The 24,381-nt window shown below is 46.2% G+C and overlaps 1 protein-coding gene across 1 annotated transcript; it reads right to left on the reverse strand.

Annotated features, from left to right (window-relative positions):
- Nucleotides 1-3,195: 3,195 nt before the first annotated feature.
- Nucleotides 3,196-20,767, reverse strand: LOC308256008 (vomeromodulin-like). Its single transcript, XM_080683911.1, has 15 exons — nt 20,652-20,767; nt 18,368-18,626; nt 15,272-15,773; nt 14,853-14,954; nt 13,370-13,525; nt 12,598-12,682; nt 12,178-12,235; nt 11,391-11,461; nt 9,939-10,076; nt 8,320-8,442; nt 7,963-8,030; nt 7,629-7,659; nt 5,918-5,978; nt 4,807-4,886; nt 3,196-3,530 (listed from the first exon to the last, which is right to left on the reverse strand). The coding sequence occupies exons 2-15, from the start codon at nt 18,609-18,611 to the stop codon at nt 3,507-3,509; spliced, it is 1,743 nt and encodes a 580-aa protein (XP_080540037.1). The 5' UTR covers nt 18,612-18,626; nt 20,652-20,767; the 3' UTR covers nt 3,196-3,506.
- Nucleotides 20,768-24,381: the final 3,614 nt, after the last annotated feature.

Genomic DNA, 24,381 nt, shown 5'->3' on the forward strand with positions numbered 1-24,381 from the left:
CATATTTTGGTTTATTATCCCTCTGTCAAGGGCATCTGTCCTGTGTTCACTTCCCTCAGCACTCTGCTTCTTGGTTCTTGATGGCTCACACACTGGGGCCTCCTCCTGGGTAACGCAGTGCCTGAACTCCACGGAGCACAGAGGTTCCTTAGAGGTGCTCACTTTGGGGGTTAGAAGATGATTCTAGATGGGGCAGAACCACAGTCCCCAGCCTCTTTCTAACCAGAGCAGCTGTCTTGTCATTTGTTTCATGTGTCAGGTTTGTTTGTAAGCTTTTATTTGAAGAAGTGGATCATTAGCCTTTTGAAAAATTTGAAAACCACTTCTTAAAAGGTGTTATTTTCTTAGGAAGACCTCTAGGAGTGATGCCAGTGGGGAAGACTTTAGGCCACAGGAGCAGGCGAGTGGGAAAGGTGTTTCGGGCTGTTTACTCCCCAGCTGAGCTTAGAAACCTGGGGGTGGGGTTGGGGGCCAGAGAGGCCATATGGGGTGGAGGGAGGAGGAGGGTGGTCTTTGGAGCAGCATCCTGACTTTCAGCATGAGAAGCGGGTGGGCTACTCTGCCTGGCAATGGGGTCATTCATTGCACCACCCAATGTTACCCAGAGTCTCTAATGGGGACACAGGGTCAGACTGCAGAGTGAGACGTACCTGTTACAGTCACGGGGTGAATGAGGGACCCCATGGCTGGAGCAGAGGTGTGAAGAGTAAGCCGGGGCCTGCCCAGCTTTCCTCACGGTCCTGAGGAAGACGGCATTCCATCATTTCGTACTCAGTGTCTACCAAGGGCCAGGCACTGTGCTCATACACAGGTGGGCAAGTTCTGGGCTTGGGGTGGCATTCAGCCTTAGTTTATCTTATATACACACCAAGGGCCAGGAAACTTTGCAAGGTCAAAGTGCAGGGTTGTCCTACCCTCTAGCTCAGAGATCCCTCGGGGGCTGCTGATTGGGGATTTTTTTTTTCTTCAAGGCTGGGCTTGTCGTTCATATTTGACAAAAGGTCTGGGGTTAAGTAATAAACTCACAGCATGATTTGCTCTGGGCTCCAACCACTACTACAGGACAGGTGCTCTGCCACAGGCCCTGGGGTCCCTCCATGGTTTGTGCTGCATAGTAGAGAACCAGCCTCCAGTAGGGCCTCTCTCACAACTCCTATTTCCAGAGGCCATCTGGGGTTACTGAGGGAACTGGACACTAGTTTATTCCCAAGACAGAGTCCATCTAAGCCCCCATTCTTCCTGTGGTGGGGATTTTATCGCAACCCTAAGTTTCTCCTCGTGGTCTTTTTCTGGGGCCAGGCCTTTGGCTGTCGGCTTTGGCCGGTGCCCTGAGGTAGAGGGTCATTTTTGTGCTTCGCCATTTCTTCACGCTTGGCAATTATGGAGCTGTTTTCATCAGAATGCAAAGCCCTCTGGTTCCCTGCCCTTCTCTGCTCACTGTCCTGCCTGCCCAGGCTACATGGGACTGGGATGTTGATGGGAGGGGGAGCTTCAGGCTCTCTCCCTTGATGGCACTGCTGTTGGGCACATGAGAATTCCGCTGCTGCCTGCCACACTTTGCAGGGCCAGGGAAGCTCTGAGGTGCAGCTGTGAGGTGTGGCATCTCACAGTCACCCACCTGGACCCAGCTTTTCTCTTGGTGGTCTGGCTGCTTTCCTTTGCCCTTTTCCTCTGTACTCAAGGCCTCAAATATCTCTGGGCTTTGCAGTCCTTTATTTTCTTAGGAACTCCAAAACTTCTCTTCCCTGCGTCCTCCCTCTCTCAACTAGGGAACCTCTCCTGTGCGTGTAGATTTTCTGTGTGTCTTTCTATACCTCATCTTCTCAGGGCCTGGACTTGGGAAACTCAGGCTCTTGGTCCATTTTCTGAGGAACCCTCCCTTCTCTGAGACACTGAACCCTGAATTCAGAATATTCTCCAGAGGAAACAGGAACTATCAGGGAGAAAACCCTTAGCAAAGCAGAACCAGCTGCTTTCCATGAGTATAAGAAGCTCTAGGGCCATCTTTCCTATTTCCTCTCCAGTCCTAGAATTAGCACTTTCCCCAAGGAGCCCTGATTACTTTTATGAAGAATGAAATTACAAACCAATATGGGTGCTAGGTATACTTTTTGCTAATTTGGGTTGGAAGGTGTTTTGTTTTAAAATGGAAGTGAAATTCACACAACATAAAGGTAACCATTGTCAAGGGAACAATTTAGTGGCATTTAGTATATTGAGAATGTTGTGCAATCACCATCTCTATCTAGTTCCAAAACATTTTCATTACTCCTAAATAAAACCCTTATTCTGCCTTACCTAATCTCTGTTCTTCTGGCATTCACAACTTTGTATTCTGTTTCTACGCATTTAGTTGGTCTGAATGTCCTATATAATAAAAGGGTAATAATCAAATTGACCCTAACAGTGGAACGACCCGGAATGACCGGTCGCTATGATGTGCACTGACCATCAGGGGGCAGACGCTCAATGCAGGAGCTGCTCTCTGGTGGTCAGTGCGCTTCCAAAGAAGTGGGCGCTGCTCAGCCAGAAGCTGGCTCATGGCTAGCCAGTGCAGCGGTGATGGCAGAAGCCTCTCCCGCCTCTGCAGCAGCACTAAGGTTGTCTGATTAACGGCTTAGGGGAGCAGGCCTAAGCCATTAGTCAGATATCCCCTGAGGCCTCCTGGGCTGCCAGAGGGATGTCTGACGGCCAGCTTAGGCTCAATCCCCTGGAGAGCGGGCCTAAGCCAGCAGGTGGACATTCCCCAAGGAGTCCTGGACTGTGAGAAGGTGCAGGCTGGGCTGAGGGATCCCCCTGAGTGCATGAATTTTCATGCACCAGGCCTCTATAAAATAAACTGTACAATATGTGGTCTTTTGTGTCTGGCTTTGTTCACCGAGTTTAATCTCAAGACACTGAGCACAGTTTCTATGGTATCACCAGAGGGTTACCTGGTCTGTTCTATCCAGCGTTTAGCATTTGGTCTGTGCTTTTCTCTGTGTAACATGTCATGATGGGGACATTGGATCCTGGCCCCTGTGTGATTTTCATGTTGGGCCAATAGGCAAAAGAAAGCACTTGGAGTTGGACAGGGGAAGACAGAGGTATGGGAAGAAAAGTCTTCATCATGGTCACGATTGTCTCCTAGTGCCCTAGATAAATTAATCCTGGCCATTGCTGCCTCATCATTCACATTATTGATTTCATGTCCTTAGTATGTATAGTGCTTTTACTTATCATGAACACACTACAAAACTCCCATTTGTAGGAATTGAAGACAAGTGAGTCATTTTCTGCATGAAAACAGGATAATTATTAAAGAGATGATTACAAAATACCCCAAACCCTGTTCTTGATTTTCTTGCACGTGTTAATTCAAGGTGACACTGGTACCAAAGAATAGTTGACATGTTCAGAACACTATTCAACTTGGCTCCTTAATCACAAGGATGTCCTTGACTCCATCAGAGAAGTTTCAAAGTGCTTTCATTCTCGGAAATGCTTTGGTATCCCACGTGCTGGGTTTAGTTTGCTGCCTGAAGGTCTCTCTGTGGGGAGATAAAATAACTAATTATAACTCTTAATATATATGCTGGCTGCAGGCACAGGCGGTGCCAGCTGTGCCCTCCATCTCCCTGACCACAGCACTTGCCCTAAGGATGGGGATAGGGAGCAAGTCAGGCCAGTGGGAGCCCCAGAGGTTATTTCTCGGTGATTGTCATTTGAGCTATTCCAGAAAGAATTGGATGGTGAAGGTCCTGGTAGGTGGGGGACCTCCACATGGAGCCAAAATAGAGCCCACCCAGAAGTGGTGGAGCCAAGACACGGATTTTGGTGTCATCGTTTGGGCCCGGAATCGAGCCACTGCTGACACTAGTAGCATCTCTGAATGTTCAGGACTGACGATTTTATTGTTGTTACACCAGTTTGTGTTGTGCTTTCTGCCACTTGTAGCTGAAATACAGTGGCATTCATCTGATCCTATCCCTTGACTCACGGCTGACTTTGGGAGGCTAAGTGAAGTGTCCCAGGCCACCCAGAGGAATGGGGTGTAGGAGCAGGAGGTAGGACACCAGCACTGAGGCAAATGCTGATTTCACCACCCTCTCCACGCTAGTAATAGATTTGGCCACAGATATGGGACTTTGGGGGTTAAATAAATGTGGGAATGTACAACTTCTGAGGTTTGAGCCAACATAAAAGAAGTTGTTATTTTTGGGGGGTCAGATATTACATTCATGAAGCATGTTTATTAAGAATGGAACACTTAAGGATGATAGAGATTTTAAATTTCTTTACTCTCTCATATATCTTCCCTTGTTCCATCCTCATCATTTTCCTGATGTTAAATTTAAATAAAAATCCCATTCTTTTAACAGTTTTTTTAGGAAGCAAGTTTTCCTTCAAATTTCCTTTGGCATGGGGAAGAGAGGTGGGAAGAAGGTGGGTATTTGTGTCAAAGAATGAGAGGCTTCAGCAGACACAAGGTGATTGTGTAGACGAGTCAGGCATATGTAGTAGGCATGTTTCCAAAGAGATGATTGAGGCATATTCAATGAAGTATGAGTCTGCATGAGGACAGTAGACAGATTATTTGATTATAAGAATAAGAGTGTCTCAATGTTAGGGCTTGTATGGTGAAGAAAGGGACAGTAGGTAGTGGATCTGCCTGGGAAACAGATGGGCAATGGGATGGAGCTATTAAGGCAGCTTGGAGCCGCCTGTAATGCCAGGGCCCATTGGCGCCATTTAGTCCTCTGAAGACTGAAGCGTAGAGTGGGCTTTAGTGCAAAAGGAAAATATTTGTATTTCGTTCTCTCTTACCGATTTAAGTAGTTCAGCCTTGGCATTGTTTAGCTGATTTGAGGATATTTCTGGTGGAATATTCCATTGACTGGAAACTTCTGAAATGAAGAAGGAGCATTTTATGATATGAGTTGAGAAAAACAAGGACAAGTGCTTCTTCTTTTGTGTCCTATCCACAGTCAACTGGAGGGATCTCTGGGCAGTGTATGGCTCTAGGAGAAATCACCCCTTTCCCATTCAACAGCACGATTCGAGTAAGACATTGTGTCTCTCAGTCTTTTGTGTGTGTGTTAGTGAGTTCACAAGGACCAGACGACACCCTAGAAGTAACTGGAAACCTGGTGAGCTTCCTATGCACAAAGAATTGATACCAAGAGATATATTGGTGTGTCTGCCCTCACTATCTTAAGAAACCAGAAGAATTAGGCCCTGCTGTTTTGGTGCCATTTGTATTATATTGAACACCCTTAGAGTTCATCATAAATATGTATAGGTGGCATGGTCATAGAGTTATGACTTCAGACTCTTGAATTTTCCAAGCCCTAGTATCTGTGTGACTAGTAACCTGGGTCCATCTTTCCTCTAAGTGGCATGATGCTGTTGTTCAGAAGATACCCAGTGGGCTGGGTTTCATTTGGACTTGTAGAAGAGACATTTTGATTTGGTTTTCTTGTTTTGCCATCTGAAGATGCTGAAGTCCCTATCTAAAAACAAAGAAGTCCAGCCCAATTGGCATGGCTCAGTGGTTGAGCATCGACCTATGAACCAGGAGGTCACGGTTTGACTCCCAGGTCAGGGCACATGCCTGGGTTGCAGACTTGATCCCCAGTGTGGGGTGTGCAGGAGGCAGCCCGTCAATGATTCTCTCTCATCATTGATGTTTTTATCTCTCTCTCCCCATCCCTTCCTCCCTGAAATCAATAAAAATATATTTAAAGAAATAGAATAAATATCCTTGGATGAGGATAAAAGAAATAAAATATAAATAAAAACAAAGAAGTCCTCTTTGATCCAGACGGTGATAAGATGATGCTGTGCTCACTGCCACAACACATTCTGTGGCTTCACACCCTGTACATTACTTGTGACACTGACTCTTTTAAGTGTTCATGTTATTAACTCCACATACCAGTAATGGTAGATATAAATTTCTTCATAACTGCAGACATCACATCTTTTAGCTCGTCTATCTGGAAGAGATGGGAGGAACATTTTTATCAGTCAATCTACCAGTCCCCCAGCTACTCCTCACATCAGGGAAAGCAGTCTCGGGTGCCTCTGTGTATGTGGGTTTTTTTTTCCTAGTGGGAAAAGTCTGTTACTGGATGAGGTTATGTAGGGAGGTGGTTTTCAGTCTATCTCTCTGACCAGGCCTCTAATTCTTTGGGGATTTTCAGAGACCCTTCAGTAGGTTTTAATGCCTTAGGTAATTCCCAATAAATGTTCATTGGGTTCTCGTTATGTTTCAGGCACTGCAGTAGGCATAGCTGTGCAACTATGTGCCCTCAGGACAAACAATGAGGTCAGGACTGGGGAGGATTGGTTGCTGCTGAATGCTTCCTCTTTTGTGACCTATTCAAGTCCCTCCCTGATCTGGTCCTCCCTGCTGATGCTCCATGTACCTTCCTTTGCATTCCCTTCCTCCTCATGCCTATGAGTCCCTGCTGCCTACCCTTTCTACATTCTGTTTCCTCTACCTGGCACACACTTTTGGTCTGTGTTAAACTCCTGCTCCTCCTTCAAAGCTGAGTTTAGGCATCATTTTAACATTTTTTCAGTGAACCCCCTGTCTGCCTCCCAGTTGGTTCTCCTCCACCATCTTCTTCATGCTCAGCTATTTGCATAAATGTCTGTGTCCCTGTCAGGTAGGTGGTTACATGAGGCTAGAGACCATACCTTCTATATTCCTTTAACTGTACAGAGCCTGGCATAGCACATGCCTCCCCACTAACAATGAGATGAAAGAATTCTGGGCTTGCAATGACTCCCAGAGTTTGCCTCTTGACAGACCTCCCATTATCTCAGGACTGACATATAGGACACAGACAGTTCACACATAGTGACAAGGTTGTTCACCTCGGTGCCCATGTATGCTTCCACCCAATGTGTGGTACAGTCCCTTAATGATTTGGCTTATTTATTCTCTTAATCTGTCTCTATCTTTCCACTTCAATTAGAGGGTCACTCCTGGGGTTAGGGAGTTGCATTTTTAGAGCTGGGCTCATAGTGTGCTCACTAAATGTTTGTTGGACGATGTTATATATGAACATGTGCAAGGTCAAATGTGTTAAGTATGGGGTTGGTTGGTGATCGTCTGTGAGTTTACACCCCTGTGCCTGGAGCCTAGTCACTGGGTGCTTCCTTCATTCTTCCCACTTCTCTATCCCCCAAGCTCTCCTCTGGTGATCCATGTGCTTGCTTGGTAGGACATGGGTTGAAAACCTCTGATGGGAAAGGTTAGGCCATGGGAGGCTGGACATGTTTTTAAGAAACTCCCATGAGCTGAAGAAAGATTAGAATCTAGATAATCTTCATCCTTCCAGTGGACCAACCCCAAGACTGCCTGGTGTGTCAGAATGACCCATCCCACTAAAAAAGCACGGAGTTTGGGCTTTCATTCAGGTGACTGACTGATGTGGCGCTGCGGCAATGGATTTAGGACTGACTTTACGAGTCCCCAGAGAGGGCCTGGGTTGGAGCTCGCAGCCCTACTCCACATTGCGTCTGTGACTTAGTCTGTGACCGTTCCCTTTCCAGAGTCCCTGTGTCACTAAGTGTTCGGGTTTAAAATAATTTCTCACGCATCTTAGATAAATATTTTGAAAATCTAATCAACTTACAACCTCAGGGGGTTTCATGCTGTGTTCAAGTCTGTCAGGAAACAAAGTACAAGGAAAAATTATTTTCAAATAAAAAATATTAACTAATTCTAAAACAGAGTTTAAATATTAGCTCAGTCCCTTATTAAAGTCACTTATAAATTTTCAAATACAGAAAGAGCAAATTTAAGGTGAATACAGCATGTAGGTAAAACTTTGTTCTGAGTTCTCTGTAATTATCTAAGTATTTCCCAAGGGCTTTGTCCCTTATTCTTCTCATGTGATCTGAATAGAGTTCTGATACTGCTTCCTATACTGACAAATGTCAAGAGGAGTTTGTAGTAATGGACAATACCTTACAATCTTGATGTCTGATACCAATTTGCCATTTAAAATCTTGCACATATACGAGATGAGTATCTTCTGCATTAATATAAAACAAACGAGTTAAAAATAATGCCTTAATCAGGCTACTCAGCAAACATGTCACATTGGGATATGACCAACAAGGCCACAGGTCAGAACTATAGTGGAGACTCTGATCTTAGGAGACAACCTGTTTATTCTCCCCTGGCAGCTGAGCCCACCAGCCTGGTTGATGTTCCTTGTCTTAGGGTCACCCAGTCACTTGGCCCTCAGGGTTATGGTAGTAACTTCCCCCATCAAACACTCTTAGTAACGGAATCCTGATTTGTTACTACTCAGCACTCACCGTTTGCCCTTGGGCAAAACTCTCACCATCCTTATCAATGTTGACCCAGTAGATGGCTTGGACTTGCTTGTCTGGCAGGCTGGCATAGATTACTTTGGTGATGTATGTATTCAGGTTATTTATCTGTTGTAAAGAAGTCATCATTTAGAGTGTGGAGAGGAGAAGAAGAAGGACCGCAGAATGTTGCATTATGAAACACCCATGCTTCATTCAATTCATTTATTCAAATATTTATTGATCCTGTAGTATGAGTTAGTCACCTAGCCAGGTGCTGGCATGGCTGATCTAACCACACGGACAGGGTCTAATTCCAGACCTTGCCGTTTATCTCTTTTTCTTTCTCAGAAGCACAGTGGTGCATATAACAGATAGAATTTTACTTTTCTATTACTTTTCATTCAATTTAAAGCCTGTTTCTTTCCTTTTTTTAAAAAAAATATTTTTATTGATTCCAGAGAGGAAGGGAGAGGGAAAGAGAGATAGAAACATCAATGATGAGAGAGAATCATTGATTGGCTGCCTCCTGCATGCTCCCCCGCCCCCACACCCCAGGGGATTGAGCCTGCAACCCAGGCATCTGCCCTGACCAGGAATCGAATCCGGGACCCTTCAGTCCACAGGCTGATGCTCTATCCACTGAGCGAATCGGCTACGGCTAAAGCCTGTTGATTTCTATGCTCTAGTGGCAGATAACCCTGTGCTTGATTATTGTGGGACGCTTTGTTAAGGGTACATTGTACATTGCTTGAAAAAGAGCCTGGCACACAGATAGTACTCAGCGATTATTATCTCTATATATAAAAGCCTAAGCGACCTAACAACTGAACGACCGAACAACCAGTCAACTGGTCGCTATGATGCGCACTGACCACCAGGGGGCAGACCCTCAACGCAGTAGCTGCCCCCTGGTGGTTAGTGCGCTCCCACAGCGGAAGCGCCTCTCAGCTGACTGATGGGCACCAGACACAGGGCTCACGGGTGGTGAGTGCTGCTGTGGTGGTGCAAGCCTCTCCTGATCAGGACTGACTGAGGCAGGGTCAGGATGAGTGGGAGCGGCAGGCAGGAGTGGCAGGTGGCGTTGGACTGCCGGTTTCAGCCGGTTCCCCGCAGACCACGCTGAGGGACCCCACTGGTGCATGAATCCATGCACCGGGCCTCTAGTTTTGTTTTAACTACTGACTGCTACTATTCCTTCTACTACTGGGAGCAAGTGAATACCTCACAGGTGGGTAAACCCACTCCCTTGCTCATGCTATAACTGTTGGTAAGTTACTTCACTCACGCTGGTCATCTGCGAAATGAGAATAAGAATCCCTACTTCCCAGATCTGTTGTGAGGATGAAATGTCATTAATTATGTAAAGACAACTGGCATTGTACCTGGCACATAGAATGTACTCAGAAAGCATTTGTCCTCCGGTGCCCTTGCTTTCTACTTTCCCTGATGTAAACCTGGATCCACTTATACGATCCAAAGGGAAAATGTGTATCCCATTTCCTCATATTTGTCTCTCTAAGCATGTCCCAGAAGCCATTTCTATTTTCTCAGACTTAGAGGTTGATAAACTAGGCTTAAGCAAAGAGGAGAGTGGTGCCAGGGGCCGTGTGGATGACGCTTACCTGGATGGAGCTCTGCTTGGCACTGAGGGTGACGATTTCCCTGAGCATTGTGTTAGACATAGTTACGGAAATGTTGGCATTTTTAGGATTTGGAGGAAGGGGGCTTCCAGGCAGAAGGACTTTACTGTTAAAGGAGGCCTAGAGAGAGAAAAACAGAAAATCAGTTGCCATCATGTGAGGCTAACATCAATTTCTCTGCCTTTGGAGGCCCAGCTGAGATGTTGAGGAGTGAGGTGGCCCCATGTGAGCACTGCAATGGATGAGCATGAGGACAAAGAGCAGTAGACCTCCCAGCCTCTGTGCTGAGGGGTTTGGGGAGTCGTGGGGTTTGTGGAGACTGGAGACAGGACCTCCTTGTAAAGGAGGAACCATTGCTTTTCTTCAGCTGATTAGCCCTGATACAGTGTGGCTCAGGCCCCCAGATCTCTGATTTTCCAACAGAAGTCACAAATCCTCATTTTTTTTCAGGTAAATCCCCCCATCTAAGTGTTGCCTCAAGTAACGGGTGTGTGTGTGTGTGTGTGTGTGTGTGTGTGTGTGTGTGTGCATGTGTATATAACTCATAGTTCCTACCTTTTTTTACATGTTCTCCCAACCTGGAAGGACCTCCTTGTTAAGCTCAAGGCCCATCTTATCTATGAAACCTTTTTATAGATATTCTGGCCTCCATTAAATAGTTGCATTTCATATGCATTTTCCCCTCTGCTTATAAAATTCAAATTCCACATGGCAGGAAATTTGAAAAGTTCAGAGAAATATGAAGAAGGGAAAAGAGATTCTGGTTTTGTTTTGTTTTGTTGGCATACTTAATATCATTTTTATTTTACTTAAAAAAATTAACAGTTTCTTCATAAGTATTTCTGTGAATCATTAAAAAAATTGAAAAATTTCTAATGATCTCATATTCGGCTCAATTACTTTCTTTCTGTTCCTTTCTAGTTTTTTATCCTTTTTTTAAATTGTTAATATTTATATTTCTTTGTCCTTAAATATATATGCACTTAGGATGCTTGTACAAATGGATTCCCAGAAGTGGAGCGAAGTGGGTCAAAAAACCTTGCATTTCTTCAGTACTCTGTGTGGCCTAAGTTTTGCATTCCCAGATGGTTGAGATGAGTGGGTGGGGTGAGTTGGCCCTTTTTGTTTTCTTGTGTATTTTCTATTGAGTGTCTAGACCTGTGCTTGCCACATCCTACTGGTCAACAAATGGTTGCATACATGGAATGCCTGTCAGGCATTGTACATTGGACTTAAATGGAAGAGCAACATGACTGACCCCCATGGCAGATGCTTAGGTGTTGTGGTGGAAGCCCGGAGATTCAGCCCATGGTAAAGGTCTGGGATCTGAGAGGGGGTGAAGGCTGGCTTGTCATGTCATTGGAGTATATTTGTGAGATCAAGGATGTTTCCAGCTTTCCTGCAGAATTTATCTTAAGAGCAAAGAACACTTACACAGTAGAGGGTTGAAAGACCTTCTTCAGATAGCTGGAAACTTTTAACTTGGTACTCGAACAAGCCAGTAGCTGCAGGAGAGAAGAGAGAACCTAGAGGGACCCGACAGACCCCTAACGGGTGTGGGGCCCTGGGTTCTCTGCCTGGCTCTGCCCTCCAGATGGGGGACCAGGGTGACACCATCCTTTCCCTCAGTCCCACACAAAAAGCTGCCGCCACACTGGCTTCTTCTCATGAGTCTAGGAGGAAGCTGCAGGGAGGAAGGTGACATGAGGACTCAGCCCTGCCCCTGCTGTGCTGAAACCTCCAGGGGGAGGAAAAGGCTTGCTGCCCAGGTCCCATGCTTTGTCTACCTCGCGACATGACAAATATCACCAATTTCCTGCTTTGGCTGTCTTGATGGCAGCCGCCTGACAAAGTCCCGTCATCCCATACCTTAGATATGTAAAGGGATATTAGAAGAAATTTCTGCCTCTCAGCCTCCCTGGTGTGAGGGCCTAGGACTGCTCCTTGCTCAGGCTCCACGCACATATGCACTTTGCAAACCATCTAGCCTGGGGAGCTACCACCAAGCTTCTAAGGGGCTTTTTGTCCTTTATGGCCTGATAACGAGTCTCAGTAATTTGGAGAAGCAGGTAAGCTGCCACATTGTGTGCCCTGAGAGGTACCCAGTGTTGCACCTCACAGCCCCATATTCTGTATGTCACCCAACGGGATTCCTATGGGGCTTGGCCATCTGCATGCATTGACCTGGGCAGCCCCAAGGAAGTCAGGTGTTTGTACTCACAGTTCTTGCATTCACTGAAATCACCGAGGTCAATGTCACATGATGTTGATTCTTTCATCTGTGAATTAACCACCAGTTAGCTTTGCAGAGGACATGCAGCAGTCCCACCCATCTCCACACCCCAGCTCCTCTTCTCCTTCTTCCCTCTTTTACTTCCCTTCTCCCTCTTCTATTTCCTGGCCTTCTTTTTGGCAGAACCCATCCTTTCTCCCTATCCCCGCCAGCTTGAGGCATTGTCCTATCCCACAGCTGGGGTCAGAGGGAATGTTGCATCCCCTAGCCTCTGAAATCCTAAAGGCAGATGTGTCCTTCCCACGTCTCTCCCAGCATCAGGCCATATCTGAGGAAAGGGCTTCTTCCTGTCTTCCCACAAATGACATAGACCTTTGTGGTGGTGCCCGCCCCTTTCCTATGACTTACTTTCTCTTTCATGGCAACTGTCAGCAGTTGAGGAATGACATCATCCAAGGGCAGAGGGACAGGGAGAGGCAAAGTATCTGTGACCCTGAGAAGATACATGTGGAGAGCTGTGTGATTTTGCATTTCTGGATTTTGTCCACATTGGAGATAACTCATCTATTGATGATACAGCTGCAGTGATGTCCTGCTGCTTACAACTTGCAACCACCTGAGCCCTTTCACCTTCAGTTATAGTCATGAAGGAAGAAGTGAGGATACCTGGGAAAATCACCAAAGCTGGACATTTGACCCAGTGTTTCACATGAATGAAATTATCCTTCAGCCTGCCAGCATGGCTCAATAATTGAGTGTCCACCTATGAACTAGTAGGTCACAGTTCAATTCCTGGTCAGGGTACATGCCCTGGTTGCGGGCTTGATCCCCAGTATGGGGCGTGCAGGAGGCAGCCAGTCAATGATTCGCTCTCATCATTGATGTTTCTATCTCTCTCTCCCTCTCCCTACCTCTCTGAAATTAAAAAAAAAGTATTGAGAAAAAGGAGAAATTATCCATCAGATACTGTGTATTTTGGTGAGTAGGTTTTTCTGGGACTTTACTAATTAGTATTGGGTATAAAAGTTAATAATGGGAAAAAAACCATTATTTGATAAGGGACTGGTGAAATAAATTATAGTGCATCTCCATAATGGAGTTCTGGGTAGATTTAACATAAGAAAACATTCTGGCACACAGGCCTTTTGATCCAGAAAATGAGAAAAATGGTCTCACGTACGTCTTCACCAACTGAAGGTACACTTTCGTAGCCTTGATGACCTTGTCCTGGACTTGGAAGCTGACACATTGGGTGTCGTTTGTGGAAACACCAATTTTCAGAGACACATCGCCATTTATTTGAAATCCCAGTATGCTGATTACAGGTCCTAACAGGCTGTGGAGAACAAGATAGAGATGAAACCAGACCTGGCTGCAAGATGTTGCTCAGCCAAAGTGATAGGCATTTTGGGAGTCAGCCTCATGAATTTGTCCAGATTATTGGAGAGAGGGAAAATTCTGGTGATTTCCAATGAACATGCCCCAAAGTTGACGATCCCCTGTACACAGGACTCAGAGTCTGGTTCATGTCAGGCTTTCCATAAACATTGGAAAATCCCTCTCCTGACCAAACATCAGGAAGTCTTTTTTTCTGGAGGCACCAGGCTACCTTGTAACTGGATGCTCATTACAGGTTCACTTTTGTGCCCAGCACCCAAGCTGTCCATTGTGTGAGTGACAGCGTAAGAAAAACCCACCATTTACCACACCTGGTCTTATTAACATCACATGCTCTGAAGAAGATGAGTGGCTCTTCCTACCATGCTAATTGTGTTGGTCACAGACATGGGCTGTGGAGGCAGAATGCCTGGATTCAAGTGTTGTCACTGCTACATATCAGCTGTGTGACACTGAGCAAGGTTTATAACCAGTTTGTGGGTCTCAACTGGTTTCCCAATCTTGAGACAGGACTGCTTTCTTGATGAGGTTGTCAAGAGGCTTTGGAAGTTGAGAGTGCCTCAGTTAAGTGCCTGGATGGAGCACGGTCAGTGAGAAGTATCAGTGCTGTTGGTTAGTCCAAGAGTCCTCTTCTCCCAAGGGGGTTCCTGCCCTTGTCATGCCTTTCTGTGTGCCCTGGGCCTGTCCTGTGAACGTGTTCCTCTCCCACATGTGGCCTCCCACCGAGGACAGGGCCCACTTTTAGTTCCTCCATCTGTGCCCAGCATGAGGTCTGGTACAGAGTAGTGCATGTTAGGTGGATGAATGGACTTGTGCATGCATGCATGTTTGCATTGTTAGCTTCTGGAGAGCAATGAAACATCTCTGTCTCCCCCAAATGCCTAGGGCAGTGTTTGTGAGAATGGGCTGCTTCTCTTTGGAGCGTGCAGATGGTTTGGAAGCTACTCTTCCCATGAACCCAGTGCGGTCAGTAGGAGGTGCACTCTGTGATTTCTCTCTACATTGGCCATCTGTATAAATGTGCATGTTTCCCAAGGAATTTGGATTTCTGGCTTTGTTTACACTCTTTGAAGATGGGGTTTCATGGGGTCATTATCCCACCTTGGTCCTCTGGGCTGGAGGAGAGGGCCTAATTTGCTGCCTAATTTTCCCCATCCTCAGACATCCTGCCTTACTCTGTGTTGTCCCTGCCTGGCCCTTTGGACACTGGGCATTAAGGGTGTTCTCCAGGGCAACCCAGGTGACTGATTTGGAGACAGGCTCACCCTTTTCCACCTATGAAGGCGGTAGTCACAGCTTGAACGAGGATCTCATCACCCGTCATGGTCAGTGTCATGTCCTCCACAGTTGCTTTTTGAACCTCTAATCTGCAAAATGACAGCATCCAGGGTCAGTCCTGACTCAAGGAATCAGCCTGAGCAGCAGGAGAAATGCCTTTGAAGCAGCCAACTAACAACCTACCAACCCACCCACCCATCCCCTGGATGGCCCAGTCCTGTTAGCCGCCCACTTCCTTAAGCTCAAGAAATCTTGTTCATATTTCCCCCCGAAGGACACAGAGCTGGAATATTGCTTTGTGAAAACATGGCTGTCCCTCTCCATGGGTTTGTAGGAGGTTGAACTTCAGTATCCCCAAACATCACTTTTCTCTTGTGCCATACCTTAGGGTCAAGGAAGCACTTACCCTATCAAGAGATCTTTCACGTTAATATTTCCCAGCACACCCGAGAGTGCATCGTTGATGCCACTTGGCACTGCACTCTTTAGTACGCCCTCGGTGGATTCTTTGAGCTCACCGACTTTGTTGAGCACACCACCCAGGGGCAGGGGGAGATTTGAGAGAAGAGAAGAGTCCTGGTCAGCTTTTTTTGCAGGATCCTTCTCCACAGTGTTGGGTAGTAGGCCGCCCAGGGGTCCTTGGGCCAAGGGTATCAGGTTGCTGACAGCATCAGTGGCTTTTGAGAGCGAAGACAGTGGTGACTTTGAGGACTTGCTGTTGCTCCCCTTGCCCAGGACACCACTAAGGCCACCGTCGCCAAGGATATTGAGGGAGGAAGAGAGGTCTAACAGAGATAGGACGTCCAGGTTGGACACTGTGTCTAACACTGTCCCAAGCACACCGGCCAGATCCACATCTGCACACATCAGCATCTTCTCAATCTGTGGTGGCAGGGTGGTGTTCATATCTGAAAATGGTGAAGAGATATTTTCCTACTGTTAGCTGCACAACTGGTTCAGCCAGAGGAACCCTTCCACTGGAGAGCCAGCACTGAGGAATGGTGGGGCCCATAGGTACTTTATATCATGCCTCCTAGACATACCAATCCCTGCTTCTGCTCACCCCGAGGATAGCATGGTGACAGAGAAATATACCAGTTCCTTGTTAAAAGTTAATATTTAATACCCTCCCTGAGTGTATCCTGGTTTGAGTATGTTACTCTGAAGTGACTTGGGCATGGAATGAAAGGACCTTGTTTAGCTTTTGAGCCCAGTAGCTTGGAATTTAATATAGGCCAGGCTCTGCCCTGAAGGCTGAGTGTTTTGAGCCCCAGTCTCTGCAGCTGTCCATGGGTGCATGATAGAACCTACAGCGTGGGTCATTGGGTGCAGGATGAAATGAGGGATTGCCATTTGAAATGCGGAGTAGGGCAGGAGGCAGCTGAGAGAAGTGGTGGTGAAGCTGAGAGATCTGGAATTTTCTGTCCTCCATCTGGGCGAGTCTGTGCAAGTCCCTTCCCTTCTGTAGGCCTCCTTTCCCCTTGTGGGTCATGGGAGGTCCTGCTACCTTTGACAGGCTGCCTCCACTAGACCTCCTGCATCTGCTCTGCAGAAACCTCCTGCATCATTATCATCAGGGTGGAGGAGGCGCTAACCATAGGTTTGCCTCCACACTGGAGAGAAGCAAGTCAGGGAGAACTCGAATCCTAGAAGATGGTGTGGAAGGGAAGGAGGGTCAAGAGCCAAGTAGCAGAGCTGTGAAGTCACAGGGTCCTTTTGTATCATGCTGCCCTTGATGGCTGGAGAAAGGAACTCAGAAGAGCTGTCTCACCTGGATGACAGTCAACCTTGGCTGCCTAGCACGAAAGTGAATTGGACTGAGGGACAAGATTCTTGTTCCTGTAGAGTACCAGGAGGAAGTCTGTTAGTACCTGCCCCTGTGAAGCTTCTAGTTCATGGCTTTTGGGGCCTTGCTGCTGCTTCCCATGCCCAGGGCTCTGCAGTCTGGAGGGCCTTTGCCTGTGTGGGGTGATGTGGACATACCACCAGCCCAGGTATGTGTCCTAGAGAATCTGTTGCACATGTGAACCTTCAGACCCACACAAGAATGTTTTGGTCAGCATTGCTCAGAGTAGCACACAATTGGGCAAGAACAAAGTTGATGTAAATCATGGAGGATTCATTAGGTAGCATATTGCAGTGAAAACGAATGGGCTAATATTTCTCATTATAACATGGATGAATCACCTTAGAAACATAAGTATGAGACAATGCAAGCTGGCCACCTGGAATGGGCCCAGGCAGCTATTTTGTTAATAAATTCCTGAGGTGATTCTGATACCATCTTCCACATTTCTGTACACCTGTGGAAACTTTATAACATATAGTGCAATTTTTAAATTTGATTGAGAAAGAGTAGCTATGTGTTGTAAAATATAAAAAATGGTTTGGGAGAAGTAATCAGGCCCAAGGCCTCTTCTGGAGGGGAGAGAGGAAGAGGGAAGGATGTGCAGCCCAGTTAGAGTTGTGGGGCCTTCAACCCTATGCCTGCTTTTATTCTTAATGCAGATTTTGGTTACAAAGGTGTTTCCTGTGTATATCTCCTTGGTTTTTGTATATTTGACAATGAAATTAACCATCACCATCACCACTATATACTGCTTGATGAGTACACAGCTGTCCTTTGTACCACTGTCTGAACTTTTCTGTACATTTGAAATATTTTATAACAAGGTAGGATGGTCAGAAGAGTGAGGCATATGTTCCTAGTGGTGGGTGGGCTGTGAGGGTGGGCACTGTGGTCAGTAGGCAGTTGCCATGTGTCTCTCTGTCACCCTGTTCTGTCATGCTGGAAGGCCAGCCTAGGTTTCAGAAGGCTGGTAAGAGAAGCCATGAGGACTTTCCTTCTTGCATTTGTTTGATGATGAGTCCTATTCCCTTCTTGTTCTCAAAGGGTGTCTCTTCCAATTCCTGACTCCTCTGCCTTCACATCCTGGGAGACTACTGGGGGACAGAATTTCACATCTAGAGGAAGCTGAGACTCAGAGAGGGAGTGATACAGGAGCTTGGTGAGCATAAATCTGGTCAAAGAGTTTGGACCCGCATTTCTTATGTCCTGGCTCCTGGTCAAGCAGGTTGATGCTTTATGCACCTATGGGTGTCTGTACTGAGCTCTGGGGCCCAGCGTTGAGAAGCTGTGAGATTTCCTGGCAGTGTTCAGGTGATAAGAGTCATAATAAAAGGCAGGCAAATGGAGAGGTTGCTGGATCCAAGAGCTCCCTTCTCCAAGCTTGCTTTGACATGTTCTACCCAATGTGTGGACCAGCAGCCTCAGCATCATCTTGATCATATTAGAAAACCAGTACCACTGTGGTACTGCTATATCAGAATGTCCGGGAATGGGCCCAGGCAGCTATTTTGTTAATAAATTCCTGAGGTGATTCTGATACCATCTCCTCTTTGAAAACCACTTGTTCAAAAGGTATAAATAGCCTTGGAAATGAGAAGCATGTGTGAGGGGAGTGAAAGTTAAAGGTGTATAGGTGAAACAGTTCTTACTTACAGTCATTGAGTTTGCTGCTAGACATGAAGTACTTGGCCACAGGGATACAGCTAGGATTTGAAGTCCCCGATAGATTTTTTACGGATGAAGAACCTTTTGGAGTTGGTGGAGATCTGCGGAACTGTCCAGGTAGTAGAAAGGGTCTTTCTACAGGAAGTTTTCCCAGCAGTGTAGGTGGGGTCAGCAGGTCAAGAGCTTCTGCCTGGACAGCCAGTGTGATGGCCAAGGCCCAGAGGCTTAGCATCTTGGCGGCTGATATCTGCAAATGAAGGCTTCGTCAGACACCACATTTTCAATGGACCATAGGGCTGCCAGTATGTTTGTATTGGATATACACACAAGATCCTACCTCATTACGAGGGTGCCATTCACATTGCAGATATTGTATGCATACTGTATTCATGGGGCAACGTTCTAGCACACGGCAGTCAATGTTTGGAGGAAGGGACTCTTTTTCATTTCTGTACACCTGTGCCATAAAGATGTCTATGGGCCGGGGACACCCTTTGAGTACAGGCCATGCCCTTACTGTAGGCTTTCTGTGTAGCATCCCACATCCTCCTGCCAGTCCTCTTGACACAAACATCCCTGGAGTGGTCTGAGTTACCATTTGGGTATGGGAGAGTTTTGAATTCTCCAGCTACAAATGTTATCTCTCCAGTAGTGGTCAAGTCCCTGCTTCTGGTCAGGTAATGTATAGCAGTGTCCTTGTTGGTGTAAGCTTACCAAGTGCCATCCCTTTGTGAAGTGTAAATGGATATCAGCTGCTTTAACTTCTCTGCACAGCCCTGAGAGGGAAGGTTTGAGTCCTCTTTATTCAAATGGTGAAAACTGTATAGAGCCGGCAATTATGCCCACCTGTGCCCATTGTCCAGCCCCCCACCCCTGGTAATTATCATGGTCAGGACTAAACCACCCCATCAACCATTCCCAGGCTTGGCATTCTTCACCCTTTTGGTATTTGGGCTATCCTGGCATTTTAACTCGGTATGCAGAGGCCAGAGCCATCCCCCTGTGAGTGAGACCATCTCAGGGTTACTCTGTCTTTTGAGGCCCGTTCTTCTGTTTCAGGAGAGCACTGGTCTGGTTTGATGGTGGCACGAACCAGTTCACAGGGTTGTATTAGTACTCAGCACAAATTGGGCTCCCTGTGTGAGTGAATGATCGACTTAACTAGGTCAGCCACCTTCTGTGGTCTCTTCTGTGTGCAGGGCATTGGGTGATCCTATTGACCACAGGTCACATGGCCTCTTCCTCTTGGCTGGGGTTGAGCAGCCATAACTGATGTGATTGTATAAATGCGTAAGTCTCAACTCTACCTCTGTTGGTTGGGATGTGTCTGTACATGTATCCTTATTGAGTACTGGTCAGTGTTTGTACTTGTTACTGTACTAACATCTATAACAACTTATACAATCCTCCCAGCAAGTCCAGGCACCAGGTAGTATTATTACTACTGTTTCCAGCTGAAGACAGAGAGCTGGGTTCACTCCCTGACAGGAAAGCCCCACTTGTCTCTGAGCTCAGCTGTTCACTCAGTGGGATCACTTCCTTTCCTGGCTGTCAGATTCCTCCCTTACCATGATTCTTGGTCTGTCTGTCTCTAACATTTTGGGTAAAATGGAGGCTTGTGTCTTAGGGCGTTTTCCCTCTGTGAAACAAATAGACTTTGGAGTTTCTCTCTGTTGGGATTTTTTCTCCAGACAAGTTTAAAAAATCAGGCTTGGGGACCTTTGTTCTTGCCATGGGTAGGTAGGCATTGCCCAGCCCAAGTTGCCTGCCATTTACCAGCATCAGTAGCAGAATCGCTATTGCAGAAATGTTGGGAAGAACATAATCAGAAGCCATTGAAAATCCTTCACATTGAACAAATTAGGTGTTATGGGGAAAAATCATCACATTTTCATTATTTTTCTGATTTTACCCTCATCTATGTGAAATTAGCCTTTACTGTCTCAGGTGACATGTAAGTGTCCTGTGAGGAAAAAGTAATAAAATTCTGTGCCTGTGACTGAGTTGATGGCAATATGGTTAGACATCATCTTTAGTGGGGCCCTTGGAGAGTCGCAGTAACAAATCCCCCTTTTCTAAAAGCAGTTGCATAACTGGCAGTTGTGACACCTACTGTGCTAGGCAGAGTGCTGTGTGGCTTAGTAGGGAGGGGGGCTGAAGAGATTCTAAATGCAAACCCCTAGTTTATCGTCCTCTGATTAACTGTCCTAGCTTGTTTCCACCTCAGAATTTCGACCCGTTCTTTTGTGAACTTGATTTAGTGAGTTCTTACCTTGCTCACTGTTGATGAGTCCGTGTTGATGGGAGACCTTTTTCGGAAGCTGCCTCTCCTCCTGCTATTGCTGGGACTGTCAGACGGAAAGCTGCATCCCACATTTATAGACCAACGTCTCTAGGGAAAGTGATCAGACATGAAGGGATGCCATTCAAGTGTGCTGATAAGGGAGGCGTGATACAGGCTGATTTCCAAGATCAGCACCTGCTAATGGTTGTGACATTTGCCAGTATCTTTCTGAGAGATGTTCATGGTGTCTGGAAATTTTTCAGAGGGGTTAGCCCAACCAGGTACTTACTCCTCCATATTTTAAATCTTCAAAGGCCTGTTATCCCTCAGTCATGTGGGTGGTGGTTGAATGGCAGAGAACAGGTGGCAACTCATTGAGAGCTCTTTAGTAAAGGTGTCAGTGCTGTACCCTGTCCAAGGTTGGCATTCAGCATTGAGTGACTAACTGAAGAATGGGGACCTGAGGGAGAGGGCATGTGATCCCTTTGGACAGGGTGTCTCTCTGTTAAGTGACATTTTATATCAGGTTTGTGCGATAGGAAGTATCCAAACATACTAAGATTTAGGAATAAAGTGATGGATGCAGGCAGATTGGAAAGTACATAGTGTCTGAAGTGGGTGATTGTAAGCATGGCTGTTACATAAATCGCTCAGCCCCCGTTCCTTTCCCAGAGTGCCTCTGGAATGAGAGTGAAATGTTTTCAGATGTGTGCTGTCCTTTCATTTCTACTTTAGAAATCTCAACCTCCATGTGAGGCTTCCTCTCACCTGTTCCTTATTTAATGGCTCCCAAAATTCTAGAGCCCATTCTCTGGGCCTCAGGCTTTCCTCTCTTTCAGAGGTTGTTCTCAGTCATCTGTTCAGTTCCTACTCCTAGGATTTTTGTGATTTTGTGCATCCTGTCACCATCTTGCTGTGTGGTGTATCACAGCTTTACAAAGCAAGAGTGTGGGAGAGGGAGATGATTTTGACAGAGAGTGTGGCTAATGTCTGCTTTGCTCACTTGAAGTGGGGCATTGGTTTGGGTTTCTGCCTTCAAGCAGGCTCAGCATGTTTGCTGCCTGGCCCTTGCCAACCCCACTGCGGTTCTCAAACTGTGGACCTCAAGTGTAGTTCTGGTTGCCAAAGGCCCCATTTTGGGATTTGCTGAAATGTCAGATGCATAGAACAAACAATAGTTGACCTTTTCCCAGAGACTAGAACCATGGGTTTTACACGTGATGATAAGGAGGACAAAACCCAACTGTCCTGGATCTTATTTTTCTTGGACATTTGAGAGAAAGTGAGTGATCCTTTAGTGGAAATTTGTGACACCCATTGGTGGGTGTAGCCTTTGGTTTTGCTAATGGTTGCTAATGGTTTCTCTGGACCCAAGGAATAAACCCTACTCCAGACGTGGGGAGGGGCACATCCAGGATATAGCCTTTGAAGGCCCCTTGGGGCTTCCTGGTTCCTTGTCTTTCTCTCTTCCTCAGCCCTAGGAGGTGGGGCAGCCCTTGACTTCTGCTAATCCAGGACCCACATGAGCGGTTTCTTTGAAGATGGCTTAGTAGGCTGAGCACTAGGGCTCCCTTGTTGTCAAGCCCTAAGTGCTAAGTGATTTGACCTGCTGACTCTTGAAAGGGAGAGTCCTTTCAAGGCTGGCCCAGGCTTGGCTGGATCACAGTTGCTGGTGATAACGCAGATACCAGTTCTTAATTGCCTCTGGGTGAAGGTATCACCATAGGCCCAGCTGATCTGGGGGTGTCCTGGTCACAGAGGCATCAGAATTTTGACTTTTCCTTGTTTTTTTTTTTTTTTTTTTTTTTTTTTAGTGAAATGCACACGTGTGTACGCATTTGTACTTTATCTGTGTATATGCTTGTCTGTGACTCTCTAGGTCCCTCAGCAGTCTTTCCAGCACTCCTGCCTTGGTTTCCTTCTCTGGTGTAATCAATCTCAGATCTTTGTTGGTATGGGAGTTCACAGGGCCTCTAGCAGCAAAATAAATCTGTGTTCCCAAATTCTCTGGAGTTTTGTGTAAAAGTTGGGTTAATTTTTATTTCTAAGGGTACATATCTCTCATGAGATTTTTTAAAAATTTAAATTCTTAATTGTTTAAAGTATTACATAAGTCTCCTTTTCCCCCGATTGACCTCTCCCCAGCCGCCCTCATTCTCCAGCACATTTGCCGCCTCCCATCTGTGTCCATTGGTTTTGCTCATATGCATGTATACAAGTTCTTTGCTTGATCTTTTACCCCCTTACCCCCTGCCTTCCCTCATAGGTTGGACAGTCTGTTCGATGCTTCTATGACTCTGGTTCTATTTTTGTTCATCAGTTTATGTTGTTCATTATAATCCACAAATGAGTGAGATCATGTGATATTTATCTTTCTCTCATGAGATTTTTAATGAGCCTTGTGTTTTATTAAAGGTGCTGAGCCAGTGGTTTGGGGAAGGCAGAGTTTCTGTGTGCAGGATTTGGAGCCAGACAGATGTGTGTGTAAATCTTGGTTCAGTGTGTGGTGCCTTGGGACATTATCTAATAATTTTCTCTTTTTTAGTTTCCTCATCCATTAAGTATCTATATATATAAAAGCCTAAGCAACCGTTGCAACTGAAACAACCAAATGGATGACCGAACAGGCTGCGTGGGGCAACCAGGCTTGAAGGAGGGTTAGTGAGGGCCAACCAAACGACTGAGCAGCAGGCTGCATGGGGTGACCAGGCTGGCGGGGGTGGGGTGGGGGCGGGGAGTTGGGGGCAACCAGGCCTGCAGGGGGGGCAGTTGGGGGTGACCAGGCCATCAGGGAAGGCAGTTAGGGGTGATCAGGCAGGCAGGCAGGTGAGCAGTTAGGAGCCAGTGGTCCCAGATTGTGAGAGGGATGTCCGAGTGCCGGTGGATCGGGCCTAAACCCACAGTCGGACATCCCCCGAGGGGTCCCAGATTGGAGAGGGTGCAGGCTGGGCTGAGGGGACTCCCCCTCCCGTGCATGAATTTCGTGCACCGGGACTCTAGTAGATAATATTGTCCCTATCATAGGGTTGTCATGATGATTAAAGCAATTAGCATATGTTTGGCATGTGTGGGTATTCTATAATTTACTGTCATCATCATTAATATTACTTACCATTGGGTCAGGTATTTTCAATTGTTTTGCACCTTTCTCTTAGATTTTATACCATTTCCCTATCAATATGGTGTACCCAGATTTTGGCAACTATTACACCTTGTTTACAATAAGAAAATATAATGTTTTGTTTATGCTTCTTTACCCTCAAAACATATCCTTTCCAATGCTTTTTACCAGAATGAAGGCAGATATAGAGACATTTTAACCTCACTCTGAAGTTTATATTTTCAGTGGGGGATAGAGTTTGATACATTCAGCTACACCTATGTATGTGTATATACCTTGTCATAAATGTTTAAGAGGTTTGGAAAGGCCAAGAATTTACTTTAAGACATGTTTGCAGATGTCTGTGTTAAGGATTTGTTCCTTTTTTACCCAGTTGCTCCATTGATGTCTACATTCAGTTTTAGGCCTGTGGATTCTGCTTTGGAAGTCAAAGTGGAGTATATGTGGGCCAAGAGATACTTTTCATTCATTCCCAGAGGTGGAAGTGGCTGATGGGCACTTTCTTTTTGCTTCTTTCTCTCTGAGCACCTCTTGCTGGTTTCCCATTCACTGGCTACACATTGCTGCTAGTTGGCTACTTGGCCTGGCAATGGGGTC

This window comes from Plecotus auritus (assembly GCF_963455305.1).
Source record: "Plecotus auritus genome assembly, chromosome: 8".
Classification (NCBI taxonomy): domain Eukaryota; kingdom Metazoa; phylum Chordata; class Mammalia; order Chiroptera; family Vespertilionidae; genus Plecotus; species Plecotus auritus.

Bases quoted from the DNA above. Each gene is read 5' to 3' on its own strand.
- LOC308256008 (XM_080683911.1), bottom strand. From the start codon at position 18,611: ATGCTAAGCCTCTGGGCCTTGGCCATCACACTGGCTGTCCAGGCAGAA. The intron at 13,526-14,852 runs GTGAGCCTGTCT...TGTTCTCCACAG, and splicing joins GCCTTCATAGGTGGAAAAGG to CCTGTTAGGACCTGTAATCA. The intron at 7,660-7,962 runs GTATTGTCCATT...GTTTCCTGACAG, and splicing joins TCAGACATCAAGATTGTAAG to ACTTGAACACAGCATGAAAC.